Source organism: Ursus maritimus, unplaced genomic scaffold (genome assembly GCF_017311325.1).
Source record: "Ursus maritimus isolate PB19 unplaced genomic scaffold, ASM1731132v1 scaffold_21, whole genome shotgun sequence".
NCBI lineage: Eukaryota > Metazoa > Chordata > Mammalia > Carnivora > Ursidae > Ursus > Ursus maritimus.
The window spans coordinates 56,842,439-56,860,924 of NW_024424564.1; the positions used below are offsets into that span (position 1 = coordinate 56,842,439).

General features: G+C 47.9%; 1 protein-coding gene across 6 annotated transcripts in view; it reads left to right on the forward strand.

The window, feature by feature from the left end:
* The window catches only part of PPP6R2 (protein phosphatase 6 regulatory subunit 2), a 77,594-nt gene that overhangs the window by 47,238 nt on the left and 11,870 nt on the right, over positions 1–18,486 (forward strand). For all 6 annotated transcript variants that reach the window (XM_040637767.1, XM_040637771.1, XM_040637769.1 and 3 more), the window contains exons 5-10: positions 6,521–6,658; positions 8,266–8,331; positions 10,227–10,339; positions 10,731–10,844; positions 12,265–12,391; positions 13,739–13,891. In XM_040637767.1, coding sequence (XP_040493701.1) covers positions 6,521–6,658; positions 8,266–8,331; positions 10,227–10,339; positions 10,731–10,844; positions 12,265–12,391; positions 13,739–13,891 — 711 coding nt within the window. The remainder of the gene's footprint in view (positions 1–6,520; positions 6,659–8,265; positions 8,332–10,226; positions 10,340–10,730; positions 10,845–12,264; positions 12,392–13,738; positions 13,892–18,486) is intronic.

The following is an 18,486-nucleotide window of genomic DNA, read 5'->3' on the forward strand; positions in this document are numbered from 1 at the left end:
TCGGCGTGTCCATGGGGCAGCGGGGGGTTGGTGTGGCCGTGGGGCAGCAGGGGGTCGGTGTGTCCGTGGGGCAGTGGGGGGGGTCGGTGTGACCGTGGGGCAGCGGGGGGGTCGGTGTGGCTGTGGGGCAATGGTGGTCAGTGTGTCTGTGGGGCAGCGGGGCTGTCGGTGTGGCTGTCGGGCAGTGGTAGAATTTCTAAAAACCTTTGATTCTGGCCCTTGCCACTCAGCTCATAATTGCCTGTAGTCTGACCATATTTCTCTGCTACTTTCAGACGTTTGCTGTATTTTACTGCTTCTTATAATATTTCCTTCTTCTTCCCTTGCCCAGTGCATCAAAATAATATGAATTGCACTCTTTAAAAATATTTGTTCTATTGACAAACATGTAACACATTTATATGAATTTCAAACGAGACAAAAATACATGAGCCGTCTCCTGTAATACTCCAGAGGCAGCCACTGTTGATTATTTAGTTAATGGTCCTCCCCAGTTCTTTTCCCGTAAGACATATTAATATATACTTATTATTTATTTTCACATAATGGCATCATAATTCTGAATACTACAGATTGTTTTTTTTCACTGAGAAATTGATCTAGCAGATGCAGTGTCCATGGTATTGCTATCCCAGAGTTTTGTATTAGTAATCCAGGAGTTGCCTTGTTTCTAGGGTCTGCTGGGACAGGGCCACAGTGTTTGATCCCATGTTTCCACAGAGATGTGGGCTGCAGTGAACAGACATGCTGCAGTTTCTTAACCCTTCATTTCAGACCATTTCACACATTTGTAGAGAAAGTAGTTTATGAACCCCTGTGTTTCTGTCACACAGCTTCAGTAATTATGTGTTTCTGACCAATTTTATTTTTTCTACACCCCCCTATTTCCAAACCCCATCCCAGATTATTTTGAAGCAAATCCCAGATATTGCATCATTTTATATGTAGATATTCCTGTATGTGTGTGTTTGTTTCTTTTTAGATTTTATTTATTTATTTATTTGAGAGAGAATGGAGAGAGAGCATGAGCAGGGGGAAGGGCAGAGGGAGAGGGAGAAGCAGGCTCCCCACTGAGCAGGGAGCCCCCCATGTGGGGCTTGATTCCAGAACCCTGGGATCAGGACTTGAGCCAAAGGCAGAGGCTTAACGGACTGAGCCACCCAGGCACCCCTCCCATATGTGTTTCTACAGGATGAGGGTCTACCAGCATAAATACAGTTCACTTTATTACTGACGAGTGATCCAAAGTGGCTGGAACACAGCGTTCATTTGTTGAAGGACCCGTGGGTGTTCACATTTTTGTCTGTTACAAATCGAGCTGCTCTGAACGTTTGTGTGTAGTGGTCCTGCCTTATCCACGGTTTCAGTTACCCACAGTCAGTTGTGGTCCAGAAGCGGGTGATCCTTCTCCTGACATAGCATCAGAAGATCAGACGAAGCCTAACGCTACATCTCAGGCCCAGGTCATTCACCTTCCTTCATCTCATCACATAAGCATTTTATCATCTCTCATTATAGGAGGAAGGGTGAATACAGCACAATAAGATGTTTTGAGAGAGGGAGAGAGAGAGGAAGGGAGGGAGCCTACATTCACATCACTTTTATTATAGTGTATTGTTAGTAATTGTTCTATTTTATTATTGTTAATCTCTTATTATGCCTGATTTATAAATTAAACTCTATCATGGGTATGTATGTATAGGAAGAAATGTAGTATTATATAGGGTTCAGTACTGTTCATGGTTTCAGGCATGCATTGGGGGTCTTGGAATGTATCCCCCTTGAATAAGGAGGGATAATTGTACAGCTTTGTGTGTGTGTGAATTGTTATATTTGAAGTGAATTTCCTGTAAACAACACGTAGTTGAGTCATGTGTTTTTATCTACTCTGTTGATCTGTCTTTAATTGGCATATTTAGGCCATTTACATTTAATGTAGTTATTGATATGTCATGGCTGCCGTTTTATTGTAGTTTTCTGTTTGTTTTCGTTTTTCATTTCTCTGTTCCTTTTCCTATCTCCTGTGTGTTACTTGACAATTTAAAAAATTCCATTTTGATTTATCTGTAGTGTTTTCTCCTGTACCTCTTTGTAGGTTTTTAGTGGTTGCTGTATGCTGTACTCTATAACACTATATAGGTGTTACATCATAACTAGGACACGCATGTGGTCAGCTTGAATTGATACAGTAAAAGTGGTTGAGCTAGTTTACAATCCCACCAGCAGAGTATACCAGTTCCTGTTGCTCACCAACCCTTAATATTATCACTCTTTTTAGTCTAGCTGTTCTGGTGGGTGTATGTAATATAGCATTGTGGCCTTAATTTGTAGTCTCCCTGGTGACTAGTGAGGATGAGTACCTTTTCATATATTCATTGGCCATTTGGATGTTGTCTTTTGGGAAGTCTCTTGCCCATTTTCTATTAGGCTGTCTCTTCTTTTTTGATTTGCAGGAATTCTCTATATTTCATTGATATAAGTGTATTGCTTTTGTGTTGCAAACTTCTTCTCCTCTCTGGCTAGCCACCCTTCAATGCTTAGTGTTAATGGTATTTTAATGAGCGGGGGTTCTGATTTTTATGTAGTTCACTTAATTTTTTCAATTTATGGTTGGTGTTTTTTTTTTTTTCTTGTTCTGTTAAGAAACCTTTGCCTACCATAGTCAAGAGAATATTCTCTGTATTCTTTTAGAAACTTTATGATTTTATCTTTCATATTTCTATCTATAATTTACTTGAGACTGATTCTTATAAATGATGTAAGGTTGAAGTTTTTTGGTTTTGTTTTAATATGGATGTCTAGTTAGCCCAGCACCATTCATTGGTAAGGCCCTTCTCTCTCAGTTGCTTTACACTAATGCCCCCCATCGTAAGTCAGGGGCTCACATGTAGTATGTCTATTTCTGGACTTTGTTCTGTTGTCCTGTTTGTAATTGCACCAATGCAATACTATCTTAATACCTATAACTTTAGAAGTCTTGGTATTTGGTAGTCCTCTCACTTTGTTTTTCTTCAGAATTTCTTGTTACTATTTTTTACCTTTTATATTATTTTAGAATGAACAACTTTTAGAACAAGTTTGTCAGTTTCCACATTCTTCCCTGCCCCCCCCCCCAAGAAAACCCGTCAAAATTTTGATCAGGCTTACTTTGGCTCTAGATTGGAGTTGGCAAATTGTGACTCACAGGCCCAAACCAACCTGTCACCTAGATGAAACTTTACTGAAACGCAGCCACTCCCATTTACTTACATATTGTCTGGGCTGTTTTTGTGCGACAGTGACAAAGTTGAATAACTAGGGCTTCAGTTTCTCTTGGTAACATGTTATAGTTCTCTGCGTGGTGGTCTTACACATGTTTCATTAGGGTTATTCTTAGGTGGTTGATATTTTCATATTATTCTAAATGGTATCTTTTTTACTGAAAATTTTTACTGAAATAATTGTAGATTCACATGCAGTTGTATTAAAATAATTTGAAGGGGTGCCTGGGTGGTTCAGTTGGTTAAGCGACTGCCTTCAGCTCAGGTCGTGATCCTGGAGTCCCAGGATCGAGTCCCTCATTGGGCTCCCTGCTCAGTAGGGAGTCTGCTTCTCCCTCTGACCCTCCCCCTCTCATGCTCTCTCACACTCTCTCTCTCTCAAATAAATAAAATCTTAAAAATAAAATAATTTGAAAAGCTCCTTTGTATACTTTGCTCAGTTTTGTCAGTGGTGACATTTTGTAAAACACTAGTAGACCATCACTGCCAGGATATTGACATTCATACAGTCCACTGATCTTACTCATTTGTTCAGTTTTGCTTGTAGTGTGTGTGTGTGTGTGTGTGTGTGTGTGTGTGTGTGTGTGTATTAAGTTCTATACTGTTTATCACCTATATAGGTTCATGTATCCACCATTACAGTCAGGGTACTGAACAGTTCCAAAACAACAAGTGTCCTTTGTGTTGCCCATTTATAGCCACTCCTACCTTCCTCCCACCTGTACCCCTTTACCTGTCCCCTAGCCCCTGGCACCAGTCTGTTTCCATTTTTAAAATTTCATTATTTCAAAATGTTATTTAAAGCAAACAATTAAAGCCTTTGGGAAATATCTTTTTTCCAGCATAATTCACTACAGATTCATCCAAGTTGTTGTATGTATCTGTAGCACATTCCTTGTTCTTGCAGAGTGGTGTTCCATGGTGTAGATGGACCAGGTGTCTAACCAGTCATGTGTTCACGTACATCTACGGTGATTCCAGTTTTTGGTGATTATCAGTAAAGCTGACATTCTAACAATTTGTCTTTCTGTTTTTTTGTTTTATCTGTGTACAGAATCCTAACATCTGTGATTAATGACAATTTTATTTTGTCCTTTGTAATTCTTACACCTTTTATCTCTTTTTCTTGCCTGGTTGCATTGGCTAGAACTTTAGTACAATGTTGAATTGAAGTGGTGATAGTGGGCCTCGTGTTACTTATTACCTGAGAAGAAAAGCTTTCAACACTTTATAGTTAAGTATGATGTTTGTTGTGGGGTGTTATATACTTTTTTATCAGAATTAAGGGAATTTTCTTTATTCCTAGTCTTTTTAGTTTATAACATGAATGGTTGTTGAGATTTATCAAATGTTTTTACTCTCTTGGGGGCCCCTGGGTGGCTCAGTTAAGCGGCTGCCTTCAGCTCAGGTCATGATCTCAGGGTCCTGGGATCGAGCCCCATGTAGGGCTCCCTGCTCAGAGCCTGCTTCTCGCTCTCCTTCTGCCCCCTCCTTCCCTCTCAAATAAATAAAATCTTTTTTTTTTTTTAAGATTTTATTTATTTATTCGACAGAGATAGAGACAGCCAGCGAGAGAGGGAACACAAGCAGGGGGAGTGGGAGAGGAAGAAGCAGGCTCCCAGTGGAGGAGCCTGACGTGGGGCTCGATCCCAGAACGCCGGGATCACGCCCTGAGCCGAAGGCAGACACTTAACCGCTGTGCCACCCAGGCGCCCCCACTGATTGTTTTTCTAATGTTAAACCAGCCTTGGTTTCATGGTACGCACCCATGTGTTTGTGCTACATTATGATTGCTTTTATGTGCTGAATTTTTGCATCTGTGACCGTCAATGAGATTGGCTTATAATTTGCCTTTCTTATAATACTCTTATCAGGTGTATAGAATCAAAGTTTTATGTTCTTATATGATGATATGGGGCATATTCTTTCATTTTACGTTCCCTGGATGAGTGTATTTAAGATTGGAATTGTTTTTCTTTAAATGTTTGGTAGAATTCAGTGGAAAGGTCATTAGAGCCTAGAGTTGTTATTGTTTTTTTTTGAATGGGCTCCATGCACTCCAGCAAGGGGCTTGAACTCACAACCCTGAGATCAAGACCAGAGCTGAGATCGAGTTAGACACTTAACCGACTGAGCCACCCAGGCGCCTTGAGCCTGAAGTTTTCTGTATGGGAGAGACTTTTAATGGTAGATTTTGTATCTTTTGATGCTTTAGAACTATTCAGATTTTCTCTCTCTTCTTGTCAGTTTAGATGAGTGTGTTTCCAAGGAAATTTTTCATTTTTGTAAATTTATATAAATTGGCATAAAATTATTTGTCTGAACCTCATCCTGGTGATATCCAGGGACTCTGCTGTGATGCACCTTATTTCATTCTTGATGTTGTTCTTGGCATCTTCCTTCTTGGGATGTGGTCATTCTCTTCACAGAGCCTCCTCCCCCATTCCCTTTTTTCCCTCTTTCCCCTCTTTCCCTCTTCCTCCTCCTCTTCCTCCTGTCTCAGCATGCATGTGACTGGGGTCTCCCAGTAAGGTGGGCCTTCTCTGTGTCCCCCGTCCCCAGTAGAGGCCTGAGCCCACTTTGGTGCAGTGGCCTGCACATTGCAGGCACTTCTCTGTGGGAGAGCTAAGCTGAGCCTGCAGCATGCCGCTGAGAAGGACCTGCGTGGGCTTCTCCACCCCGTCTCCACTCTGGCCTGCAGCCTCCCTTCACGCCCAGCTGTCCACATCTTTTTGGCACTGGTTGCCAGCCAGGTGTGCATCGCTGCCTCTTGCTTTGTAAACCCTCAGTCCTCCTTCCTTTCCACCGGCCTCTGGCCTGCCCGCAACTGGCTGTCTCATGTGCTCTGTGCTGTCGGGCTTGTGTCCCAGGTCTGGGGGCTGTCGGTGATGACCAGCATCCCTTGGCTCAGGGCTGTTTGCACCGGCCGTGCTGTTGGAAACACTTGAGGGGTACTGGATGAGCAGCGCAGGAGAGCTGTGCGCATAGCCCCTCACTCAGGGTATTTGTGTCGTGTTAGCATAAAGCCTCCTACCGTGCGGCAAATCTCCATCAGCCCACGGGCCTCATAGCCCCCCCCCCCACTGCCTCATGGGCCTTCCCTGTGGCCAGGTCTTCTGTCCTTGGAGAGGTCTTTCTTACAACTTTTTCTAGGTCTTTCCATAATTTATGCTCTGTATAATTGAAAATCTTTCTCGTGAGAGTTCTTAGGGGATGCATCTCACTGGTTGTCAGGCTTCTCAGGGTGTGTTTGATTTTAGGTGATTCAGTTCTTGAAGAAGAAGGATGGGTTCCTCAGCCTGGTGCTGAAGCACATCGGCACCTCGGCTCTCATGGATCTGCTGCTGCGCCTGGTCAGCTGCGTGGAGCCAGCTGGGCTCCGGCAGGACGTCCTGCACGTGAGTGTGTGGGCCCCTCGTGTCTGGAGCCCTCTCCCTGCCCGTGTCCGTGCGTGTCCTGCAGGCTCTCTGAGTGCGTAGTGAGTGCCTAGCTTAGGGATGCCAGAGCTGGGTAAAGGAGCTCAGAGAGCACGGGAGGGTCAGTACTCCTGGCTTTTTTTTTTTTTTTTTTAAGCTTTTATTTATTTATTTGACAGAGAGGGAGACAGCCAGTGAGAGCGGGAACACAAGCAGCGGGAGTGGGAGAGGAAGAAGCAGGCTCTCAGTGGAGGAGCCTGATGTGGGACTCGATCCCAGAACACTGGGATCACGCCCTGAGCCAAAGGCAGATGCTTAACGACTGAGCCACCCAGGCGCTCCCTACTCCTGGCTTTCTATCCAACATGACTTTTTCCTTGTGGGGTCATTGGGGTTTCTTGTCAAGGCTTGTATTTGAGGCTGGGTCTGTAGTCTGCACCTTTTCTGCTGGACTGCGTCAGTCTGTTCAGAAGCAAAGAGCAGAGTGTTCCTTTCCCCTGACACTTCCTGGCCTCCTGCTCTGTGAAGAAGCAGAAAAGGGCTTTCCTCACCACCCCCCAGATCCTAGTGCCCCTGTGGCCTCCGAGCAGGTCCTGGCTTTATGCCCGGCACATAACCTATGAGAAAAGCATTAGCCAACAAGGATTCCGTGCAGAGAAAGCAATAAAGACCAAAGCAAGCCTGTTTTTTGTCCTAGAGTCTGTGCATGTGTCTGTCCTGACAGGCTCGCAGTAAGAGGAGCTGCTCGTAGCTCCCTGAGGGCTTTCCCAGAAAAGAGGAGGGTTCTCATCTCAGAGAAACCAGGAAACCAGTGCTGGATAAGCTGTTCACTGTTTTGTTTGTAATGCAATTTAAAATAAAGTGTTGGTCCTTCTTGCCCATTTTCCAGCTCCCGGCATCAGGTGACCTCTGTCATTAAAGCCGCTGTTCTCACACCTAGGTTCATTACGGAGCTGCTTTCCACAAAGAGTTAATCACAATAGCTAACATTAGGCAGTGAGCACAGCATAAATGTCAGCTGTTAACAGCAGAAAGCCTGCATAAACTCTATGCTGAGCAGCCAAAGAGGCACATCTTCCAGTTTGGGATAAGGAAGTGCACTGGTCTTTCCTGGGTGCCCACCACCTTCGAGCCTTGAACTGAGTGCTGGGCACTCAGTCATCACAGTGCTCCTGCAGCTGCACCTGGCCCCAGTGCTTCTCCTGCTCTTGGAAAGGTCCTGATGCCACAGACAGGGGAGCATAGCTGGGGCTCCACGTGCAGCCAGGCTAGCACTCGGGGGAGAGCCCCATTGGTGCTTGGGTGGTTCCAGGCTCCAGCCCCTTCTGTCTTCTGAGATGCCCTGAAGACAGCATGTTTAAGAGTCTGGCACTAGGGCATAAGGACCATGGTTCCCTTCTTTGCAGAGTTTGGGTCACTCCAGAATTTGATCACGACTTTTTCTTTCTGGGTCTGGGTGGACACACATGTTGGGCAAAGAATCTCTGTCCCTGGAACCTGGCACGTGGATTTCTCCTGCACCAAACGACTTCCCTTCTTTTGAGTTAGATGTGAACGGTGTCGTTGACCGGCCTCTTTTTCCCTTTCAGTGGCTTAATGAAGAGAAGATCATCCAGAGACTCGTGGAATTGATCCACCCGAGTCAGGACGAAGATGTGAGTACGGCTCCCACGGGCCTGCCTTCTGTAGAGCCTCACTCGGGGCTTTTGGGGAATGCTCTCTGCTGCCGCACGGCAAGTTGCTCCTTTCCTCAGATGAGGGCCCGTTAGACACTGTTCTTCCTTTATCAAGCACTGACTTCTAGACTACTTCCTTTCAGTAAAAAAATAATAACTATATTTTATAAAAAAACAACAGAGCTGAATTAGTTATCTCATCTCTGGCTGAATAACAGATTACTCCAAAACTTAGTTGCTTATAGTAGAAAGTGTTTTTTATTTCCGTTTCTATGAGTCAGAGACCTGGACATGGCTTAGTGGGTGCTCTGCCCAGGGTCTGTCACAAGACTGTGGTCATGTCAGGGCTCAGCGGGGGAAGGGCCCGCTTCCAGGGTCACCAGTAGCTCAGCAGGACTCCGTTCCTTGAGGGTGGTGGGCCTGTCCGCAGGGCAGCTCTCAGTGTGCTGCTGGCTTCCCTTGGAGTAAGCAAGACGGAAGTCATTCTTCTGTAAACTCATCTTAGAAGGGGCAGTCTGCAGCACGTGGGGGGCTCAGTTGGTTAGGCATCTGCCTTTGGCTCAGGTCATGATCTTGGGGTCCTGAGATCGAGTCTTGCATCGGGCTCCCTGGTCAGCGGAGAGCCTGCTTCTCCCTCTCCTTCTGCCCCTCCCTCCACTCGTGCTCGCTTTCTGTCTCTCTCTCTCTCTCTCTTGCTCTCTCTCTCAAATAAATAAAATCTTTTAAAAAAAAAAAGGTGGGGGGAACAGTCCGCACTGTGGCTGTATTCTGCTTTCTTGAAGGGAGTGGCAGTTCAGCCCATGCTTGAGGAGGTGGGATTTACGAGGGCGTGAGCTGTGGGAGGAAGGCCCCCACTGCCAGTGTAGAAGCATGTAGGATGGCAGTGGGGCTTCCTCTCTTGGCCCCCTGCCCGCTCCCTGCAAGAATCACTGTTGAGAGTTTGGAGTATATCCTGATAGGCCTTTTTCTGTGCATGACAAAACTAGACACATTTGCTTTCCCCCAGCAGTTGGAGAACGGTGGTACCAACTCATGTCTGAGCCTTTGCTGTGGCCTGGCCACGCTGTTTTCTGTTCCGTCTGTCCCTGGGGCCATTAGACAGCTGGACAAGGGGGCCTGTGCTCCAAACTGAGGAGGGTGGGTGCCTCTCCACCAGCATGAATGCTGTGGGCTGACTGGCCTGTTCCCCGGCCCAGGGTGAGGCCACAGGGACCCCCTGACTGCTTTCATTTCTCCCTAAATAGTCATGCACGCACTTCCTTTAGCCCAGAGTTCCCACAGCGTGCATGTGAGGGCTGCACGTTCTGATGCTCCCGGCAAGGAGCCGGGGGCTGTTTCTCTCTAGTCAGTTCATCTGCATCACTAAACACCCCACATTGTTGCAAGTGCACAGTCCAGACTTTCACCGGTTAAGGATTAGTGTTGCCCTGGAAGAGTCAAGGCCTCCTGTTTTCTCTGGAGCACCTTGCCTGTTTCCATTAGCTTCCAGGACTCATTCTGAATGTTACCCTGCTGTGATTTAATGCTTAATATTTTAGGTATGAATTTAATATACAGTGTCATTAACATAGTCACATATACAGTATATCTCAAAATGGCTCAAGGGTATAGAGCAGTGTCTGTGAGGTGTACTTGACCCTTGCGAGAGCCCCATTTGGACTCTTGGGGTTAGTTCAGTTCATCTGGAAGGTCTGACCAGACTCGCATCCTGACATCAGAAAGACCAAGCGGGCCTCTCTGAAATGGACTGGTTTAGAGAGTCCAGTGTCCTTCTGAGAACTGAGCAGTGGGGCAGCTCCCGCCGTCCAGTAGGCAGCTCTGCTGGCCGTTCTCCTCAACCCTGAGGGGAGTGCTGCATCTCCTTTTCCTTCCAGAGACAGTCCAACGCCTCTCAGACCCTCTGTGACATCATCAGGCTGGGCAGAGAGCAGGGAAGTCAGCTGCAGGAAGCTCCAGAGCCCGACCCTCTCCTCACAGTGCTGGAGTCGTGAGTGCTGGCTGCGGTGTGGGTGCCTGGCTGGGTGGGTGCGGGTCTTTCTGAGCCATTAGGGTGTCTCCACACCCCGCCCTGAGCACCAGCTCGTACTGCTGCTGCCTCTGATACAGATTCTGATGAGCTGGCTACAAACTACCACATCTAGTTAACTTGACGGACCTGTTTCTCATGGGAGGGGTCTCCAGGGGTCTCCTGGCAGGTCCAGTGACTCCAGGCCAGCAGGGGCAGGAGCGTTGTGAGAACCCTGGGTGCCTCACCCGGAGCCCGAGCAGAGTCCCTCTGAGTTCAGGGTGTTACTCCTTCGTGGAGCGGAGAGACGGTCCTTCGGGCTTTGGGCGGTGCGTCGGCTCCAGCAGCAGTGAGCTCCGTGTGTGTCTGACAGGCAGGACTGCGTGGAGCAGCTTCTGAAGAACATGTTTGACGGAGACCAGACTGAGAGCTGCCTCGTTAGTGGGACTCAGGTGTTACTTACCTTGTTGGAAACAAGGCGGGCTGGGTGAGTGTCTTACGTGAATGAGTGCTGAATGGGTGTGTGGTGTTTTTCACTAATTGTTCATTATGTAAGTAATCACGTGCGTAGACTGTCCTTGTGGGAAAGGTAAACGTAGGGCTCCTCTGACCTTTGGCATCCGTCATGTTCCCGCCCCAGTCCGAAGGTGCAGAATGTCACCAGCTTCCAAAGTGTTCATAGATGTGCCTGTGGAATAGGTGTGGCCAGCGGGTTTCCCCGCGGACTGTCCCAGCGTGTGGGGTGTGTGTGCCCCTCTGTAGGGTGTGAGGCGTGCTCGTGTGTGCGTCTGCTCTGCTCTGTCCGTCGTGTGCTGTGGTGGTGGCCTGTCTCCCGGGCTGACTAGTTCTCGTGTCTCCTTGTTCTGGAGAGAGCTTCATCGAAGCCCCAGCACTGAGTAGCTGGACTTAACAGCAACAACAAAAGAACAAGAAAATGACAAGAAATTGAGTTAATGTTGGTAGTGAGGTGATTAGCAGTTTTTCTCTTTCTCTCTCTGGGACCCAGGACGTATCTATTAGTTTACTACTTAAAACTAGAATGGTGATGCTGTCACTGTTTACTCGAGTTAGGCCACCAGAATCTTGATTGTTTTCATCTTTGTGAACCCAGGAAGCCTGGTCCTTTTCTGTAGGAAGTGGGGGCTCTTCTGAGGGCCTTTCCCAGCCTTGGTTGCAATGAAGGGACAGCATGAAAATGACATGTAAAAACAGATGAGGGGCACCTGGGAGGCTCAGTCAGTTAAGTGTCCCACTCTTGGTTTCAGCTCAGGTCTGTGACCTCAAGATCCTGGGGTCTAGGCCCGTGTTGGAGGTGGGGGTGGTCCATGCTCAGCAGGGAGTCTGCTTGGGATTCTTTCCTCCACCCTCTCCCTCCCCCTCTGCTCCTCCCTCCACTCGCAGTCTCTAAAACAGATAAATAAAATCTTAAAAAAAAAAACCCAGAACCACCAAAAACAGAGATGAGCCAGCTGATTCTTTTTTATTTTTTATTTTTTTGTATTTATAATGTTTTTCTATAATGGTCACATATTACTTTTATAACTGAAAAAATTGTTTATATGAAGATCTCTGAGAAATTAGTTTGAAAAAACTGGAGGGACAGTGTGGAGTCCTGTTCCCCGTTTCTCAGCCAAGGAGTGGGAATCACGGTGACTATTTCCAAAGCAAGGGGAGGGGGACGGAGATGGTCCCAGTGAGCGTGAGGTGCCACCAGCCGGGTGGGGGCAAGGGGGCTGCCCTTGGCCATCACCTGGGAACATTTTCTAAAGGCCAGTGGTGCCTTTCTCTTCTCTCTGTACCAGTCAGCAAACCACTCTTGAGCCGATGAGTGGAGAAGTTGGGGGGCGAGGTGGGACAGAGGATGGGGGCGCATCCCCCGTGTCTCCATCTGCTGTCCTCGTCCACAGGACAGAGGGCTTGGTGGACTCCTTTTCTCAGGGACTGGAAGGGCTGTGTACCGTCAGCAGCAGCGTACTGCATGGCATTGAGCCACGACTGAAGGACTTCCACCAGCTTCTGCTCAGCCCGCCAAAGGTAGGTGACCCCGAACAGCTGTTCGGTACCTGTGCAGCCAGTGTAGGCAGGACGATTTGCCAGGAAAGGACCCTACACTCCAACCTGAGAACCACCAGGCAGATGCCAGAAGCAGGTTTTCACACCCCTGTATGCTGAATGTCCATCTCTGCTCTGAGGTAAGGCCTAGGGTTTGGACATTTTCCAGTGCCCCCCCCCCCCCCCCCCCGGATGACTCTTGTGCTCTGAAATAGGGGTCATCTGAGAGCCCAAGTTTACCAAGTTTAGGTCTGGCCTCCAAGTCAGGGACACCAGGCTGGGGGTCAGGGAGGGTCCCGGGGAGCCCTTTGCTCAGCTCAGCAGCTCTGGGCAGCGCTTAGGTCACACGGAGAAGGGCTCAGTCACTTAGCTGCCACCCAGCTCTCCATGGAGCCCCTCTCAGTCACAGCCCCTTTCCCTTTCCTGGGCGCTTCTTAGCACCCACCATGATCTACTGCATGGCTTATTTTATCAACTTATTGTCTGCTTCTCCCACTAGAAAGTGAGCTTCAGGGGCACCTGGGTGGCTCAGTCGTTAAGCATCTGCCTTTGGCTCAGGTCATGATCCCAGCGTTCTGGGATCAAGCCCCACATTGGGCTCCCTGCTCAGCGGGAGACCTGCTTCTCCCTCTGCCTCTGCCCCTTCCCCATTCATGCTCTCTCTCCCTCTCCCTGCCTGCCGCTCTGCCTACTTGTGATCCCTCTCTCCCTCTCTCTGTCAAATAAATAAATAAAATCTTTAAAAAATGAAAGAAAGAAAGAAAGAAAGAAAGAAAGAGAAAGAAAAAGAAAAAAGAAAGAAAGAAAGAAAGGGAAAAAGAGAGCTTCATGAAGGTAGGGATTCTGGAACATTTGGTTAATGAGAAGGTGGACACATCATGCTGGCATGTGTGGGGTCAGGAAACACCTGCATCCAGTGTGACGAGGCCACTGGTACCCATGTCCTCCGAGAGTGTTCGTGGGGTTAGCTCTGTCCCGAGAGAGCTGCCCCCATCTTAGACATGTCTCATGAGCTGAAGTGCACATCTCTTTCCTTGGTTTGCTGAGACCAGAGAGCCCTGGGCTTCTGGGGGCAGTGGACCACCATTGCTTACTGTTTTGTGAGGCCCTGAGTGGTGGGGTTCCCAACCCTGCTAGCCCCTCTTTTCCTCTTGCAGGCAGTGCTGCCTTGACCAACCTCTGCACACGCATCCCATGCATCCCCAGGCTGGGCCACATCATGGAGGAGTGGCCCTAACCCTTTGAGCAGTCACCACCAGAGCTAAGAAAAGCCAGCAGTGGTCATGATGGTTGCAAGGTTCTAACTGGGTGGTGCTTCTTTGTTTGTAGAAAAAAGCAATCCTGACCACCATTGGCGTGCTGGAGGAGCCCCTGGGGAATGCCCGTCTGCACGGTGCCCGCCTCATGGCTGCACTGCTGCACACGAACACCGCCAGCATCAACCAGGAGCTCTGCCGGCTCAACACCATGGGCTTACTGCTGGTGAGCGGGCAGTGCCGCCAGCCGCGCACGGCTGTCTGGGTGGTTGTCTAGTCTGCGGCGTGTGGGCGGACTGGGCAGGGTCCATCAGAGGCAGGCAGCTGGACCTCAGCATACGGACAAGGGTCTGCCCGAGGGGAGGTTTTGGTTCCGTCCTAGAGCTGGTAGAGTCTGTGAAGAGAGACTGTTTCCCAGACCCATCCCAGGGCCGATGGCACCGGTTGCTGGTGAAGCACGCTGAGGGACGGTGGGACCTTGGGACCTTGCTGTAGGCTCGTGGAGAATTGCTCTGAAAGCAGAGGGCAGATTTCTAATCTAGTTTGAGGGAATGGGGAAATAATGGTCCATCTCCTTTCTGATTTCTGCCGAAGATAGAACTTTCATTATAGCTTTTCAACATAACATGTCCTAAAGGAGCAGCTCCTGGTCACCCCCCGTCGAAGGTCACCCCAGCAGTTCTTGCCCAGGCCAGTGGGAAGTGGTTCTGTCCTCAGCAGATGCCTCTCAGTTGCCCCCAGGACAGCCTTGGTGCCCGAGGGAGAGGTTCAGGCAGGCAGGGCCGGCTGTGGGCAGCTGCTGTGGACGGGGTAGGGCATCACCCTAGGTGTCAGCCGTGAGTAGATGCAGTCTCCAGTCTTGTCTTCTGCCTTGCTGTAGGGACTCTACTCCCAGAGAGCTGGAATCTTCTAAAGTTTGAATCCTTATCCCCGGAGGAGCCAGCCTTAGAACCAGGCCTGAAGTACTGACTGACTGTCAGTTTGTTCCAGTGTTTGGACTATGAGCCCAGATACGGATCAGGGGGTCAGTTATGGAAGGCCTCCTTTCCTTTTCCCTCTCTCCCACTCCTCTTTTTGCTTTTATTTCATTGTGGTAAAATACATATAACCTAAAATTTACCATTTTTATAATTTTTAAGTGTACAAATTCAGTGGCATTAAGTACATTGACAGTGTTATATAACCATCACCACTGTCTGTTTCTGGAACTTTGTCATCTTCTCAAACAGAAACTCTGACTAGTAAGCAGTCTGTCCCCGTAGCCCCATCCCCAGCCCCCGGCCCCGCCATCTGCTCTCTGTCCCCGAGCCTGACCACTGCAGGTGCCTCCTCGGAGTGGAACCAGACAGGATGTGTCCTTCCGTGTCTGGCTTACTTCACTCAGCACAGTGTCGGCAGGGCTCCCCCCAGGTCGGGGCAGGTGTCAGCAGCTCCTTCCTCTCTAAGGCAGAGGACTACTTCACGGTGTCGATGGGCCACATTGTGTCTGTCCCTTCGTCCGTCGGAGGACGCTGGGGTTGCTTCCACATTTGGTCTGCTGGACTAACGCTGCCGGGAACGTGGCTGTGCACATACTTGTCCGCGTCCCTGCTTTCAGTTCTTTTGGGTATGTACCCAGAAGTGGGATTGCTGGGTCATATTGTATTTCTGTGATTAATTTTTTGAGGAGCCTCCACACTGTTTTCCACAGTGACTATAGCAACTCACGTTCCCGTCAGCAGTGTCGGGGGTCCGGTGTCTCCACATCCTCACCCACACCTGTTTTTATTGGGGTTTTTTGTTTGTTTTTTTAATAATAGCCATCCAGTGTCATAAGTGTTATTTCACGGGTGGGCGGGGGGAGAGGTTCTTCTTTGCATTTCCGTAATGATTATCTTTGGAGAACTCTTTGTTCAAGTCCTTTGTCTATTTTTTAATTGGGTTGTTTTTTTATAGTTGAATTGTAGGAGCTCTTTATATATTCTGTATATTAAAACTTACCAGATACACGATTTTGAAAATATTTCCTTCCATTCTGTAGATTATTTTCACTCTCTTGATAGTATCTTTGACAGAAAAGTTGTAAATTTTCATGAAGTCCAGCTTATCTATTTTTTTCTTTTATTGATTGTGTTTTGGGTGCCATATGTAAGAAATCATTGTCAGATCTACTGTCATGAAGCTTTCCCCCTATGTTTTCTTTTTTTAAATAAGGCAACTCTTTTTTTTTTTTTTAAAGATTTTATTTATTTGACAGAGAGAGAGACAGCCAGTGAGAGAGGGAACACAGGCAGGGGGAGTGGGAGAGGAAGAAGCAGGCTCCCAGCGGAGAAGCCTGATGTGGGGCTCAATCCCAGGACTCTGGGATCACGCCCTGAGCCAAAGGCAGACGCTTAACGACTGCCCCACCCAGGCGCCCCTCCCCCTATGTTTTCTTCTAAGAGTTTTATAGTTTTAGCTTTACTAGGCCTTTGATCTATTTTAAGTTAATTTTTGTACGTAATGTAAGATAAGGGTCCCACGTCTTTCTTTTGCATGTGGATATCCAGTTTTCTTGGCACCATTTGTTGGAGAGACTGTCTTTTCCCACTTTTAATGGTTGTGACACTCTTGTTGAAAATCAGCTGAGCATGTGGAACCTGGCTAGCTCAGTGGGTGGAGCATGTGACTTGATTTCAGGCTTGTGAGTTTGAGCTCCAGGCTGGGCTTAGAGATTACTTAAAAGAGAGGGAGGGAGGGAGGAAAGCGGTCGGGGAAAGGGCAAGGAAGGGAAAGAGGGAAGCAAGAAAAGAAAAAGAATCAGTTGGCCGTGTATGTGAGGGTGTATTTCTAGAGTCTTGTTCCGTTCTGTTGGTCTGTCTGTCTGTCCTCATGCCGGTACCACACTAGTTTGATTACTGTAGTTATGTAGTAAGTTTTAAAATTGGGAAGCGTGAGTTCTCCAAGTTTGTTCTTTTTCAGGACTGTTTTGGCTCTTCAGGTTCTCTTTAGATTCCATATAAATTTTAGGATGGGGGCGCCTGGGTGGCTCAGTCAGTTAAGCGACTGTGTTTGGCTCAGGTCATGATCTCAGAGTCCCAGAATTGAGGCCCACATTGGGCTCCCTGTTCAGCAGGGGTCCGCTTCTCCTTCTGACCCTCCCTCTCTCGTGCGCTCTCTCGCTCTCGCTCTCAAATAAATAAATAAAATCTTTAAAAAAATCAATTTTAGGATTGATTTTCTATTTCTACCAGAAAAAAGTGCCATTGGGATTTTGATAGATGTTAGTCTGTAGATCACTTCGGGTAGTATTGTCGTCTTAACAACATTAAGTCTTCTGACCCGTGAACACGGACGTCTTTGCATTTATTACATCTTCTTTACCGTCTTTCAGCCGTGTTTGTAGTTTCTAGTGTACAAGTCTTTCATTTTCTAGGTTTAATTCATCCCTAAGTATCTTATTCTTTTGAACGTTGTTATCAGTGGACTTGTTCTCCCAGTTCAGTCTCAGTTGTGTGTGTGGACGTGCACCAGTGTGTGTAGATTTTGTGTCCTAGGACTTTGCTGAACTTGTTTAGTAGCTCTCACGGTGTGTGTGGAATCTGTGACACCCTCTGCATGTACGATTGCGTCATCTGTGAAAAGAGGTCATTTTACTTCTTCCCAGTTTGCATTTTGTTTCAGTCTTCTATTTCTGTGCCTTGCCGAATTGCTGTGTTTAGAACTTCCAGTGCGACGTTGAAAGTGGGCGTCCTTGCGTTGTTCTTCATAGAGAAAAAGCTTTCAGTCCTTCACCGTTGAATGTGGTGTTGGCTGTGGGCCGGCCACACATGTCCTTTATCACGTTGAGGAGATTTCCTTGCATTGTTCGTTTACTAAGTGTTTTTGTCAAGAAAACGTGTTGTATGTTGTCAGATGTGCTCTCAGTTTCAGTTGAGACGATTATGTGGTGTTTTCCCTGTATTTTGTTAATATGGTGCATTACATTGGTTTTCAGACGTCAAACCGTCCCTCCATTCCAGGAGAAATCCCACCTGGTCTTGGAGTGCAGTCCCTTAACATGCTGCTGAGTCCGGTTTGTTAGTGTTTTGTTGAAGATTTTTGCACTGATGTTCATAGGGGTGTTGGTGTGTAGTTTTCTTGGGATGTCTTCGTCTGGCTTTGATGACAAGGTAATATTGTCCTCATAGAACGAATTAGAAAGCGTTCCTTCTTTTTTGGGGAAGAGTTTGAGAAGGATTGTTGTCGATTCTTCTTTAAATGTTTGGTAGAATTCATCAGTGAAGTCGTCTGGTCTAGGCTTTCCTGGGAGATGGGTCGGACTCTGTGTTGAAGATGAGGTAACACCACGAAGCCACCTCCAGGGTCACTCAAGGTCACACAGGCAGTGAAGGTGAAGCTGAGATTTGGGACCACGTTTCTGTGGAGAACTGTGTCAGGCAGATGGGCTTCCTGTCTTTAGCCATCTCCCAAATCCTTGGTGTGAAGAAGGGGCCCATACTCCTATCTCAGGCTGGAGTCTACACCCCGTCCTTCTGCCCCATCTCCCCACCCTGCACACCCCTCCTCCTCCCTCATGGACAGCAGAGGGCCTGGGACATAGGCTTCCATAGCCACTGTGGTGTGTGAGGTGGCCAGAGGGATGGGGACAGGCATTCTTATCTCACCCCCCCTCGCTGCTGGCTCCGTGCTGGCACACGGGACCAGAGTCCGAGGCGGGCCGCGTGCCCAGCCTGGTCTAGGGCACGGATGCGGCCACCATCATGCAGCCTTCTCGGGGCTTTGGCCTGTGCAGATGAGGTTTGGGCCCCACTGGGTTCCCTCAGGGAGTGTCCATGTGTGTGCCTCTTGATTTCATGTCCC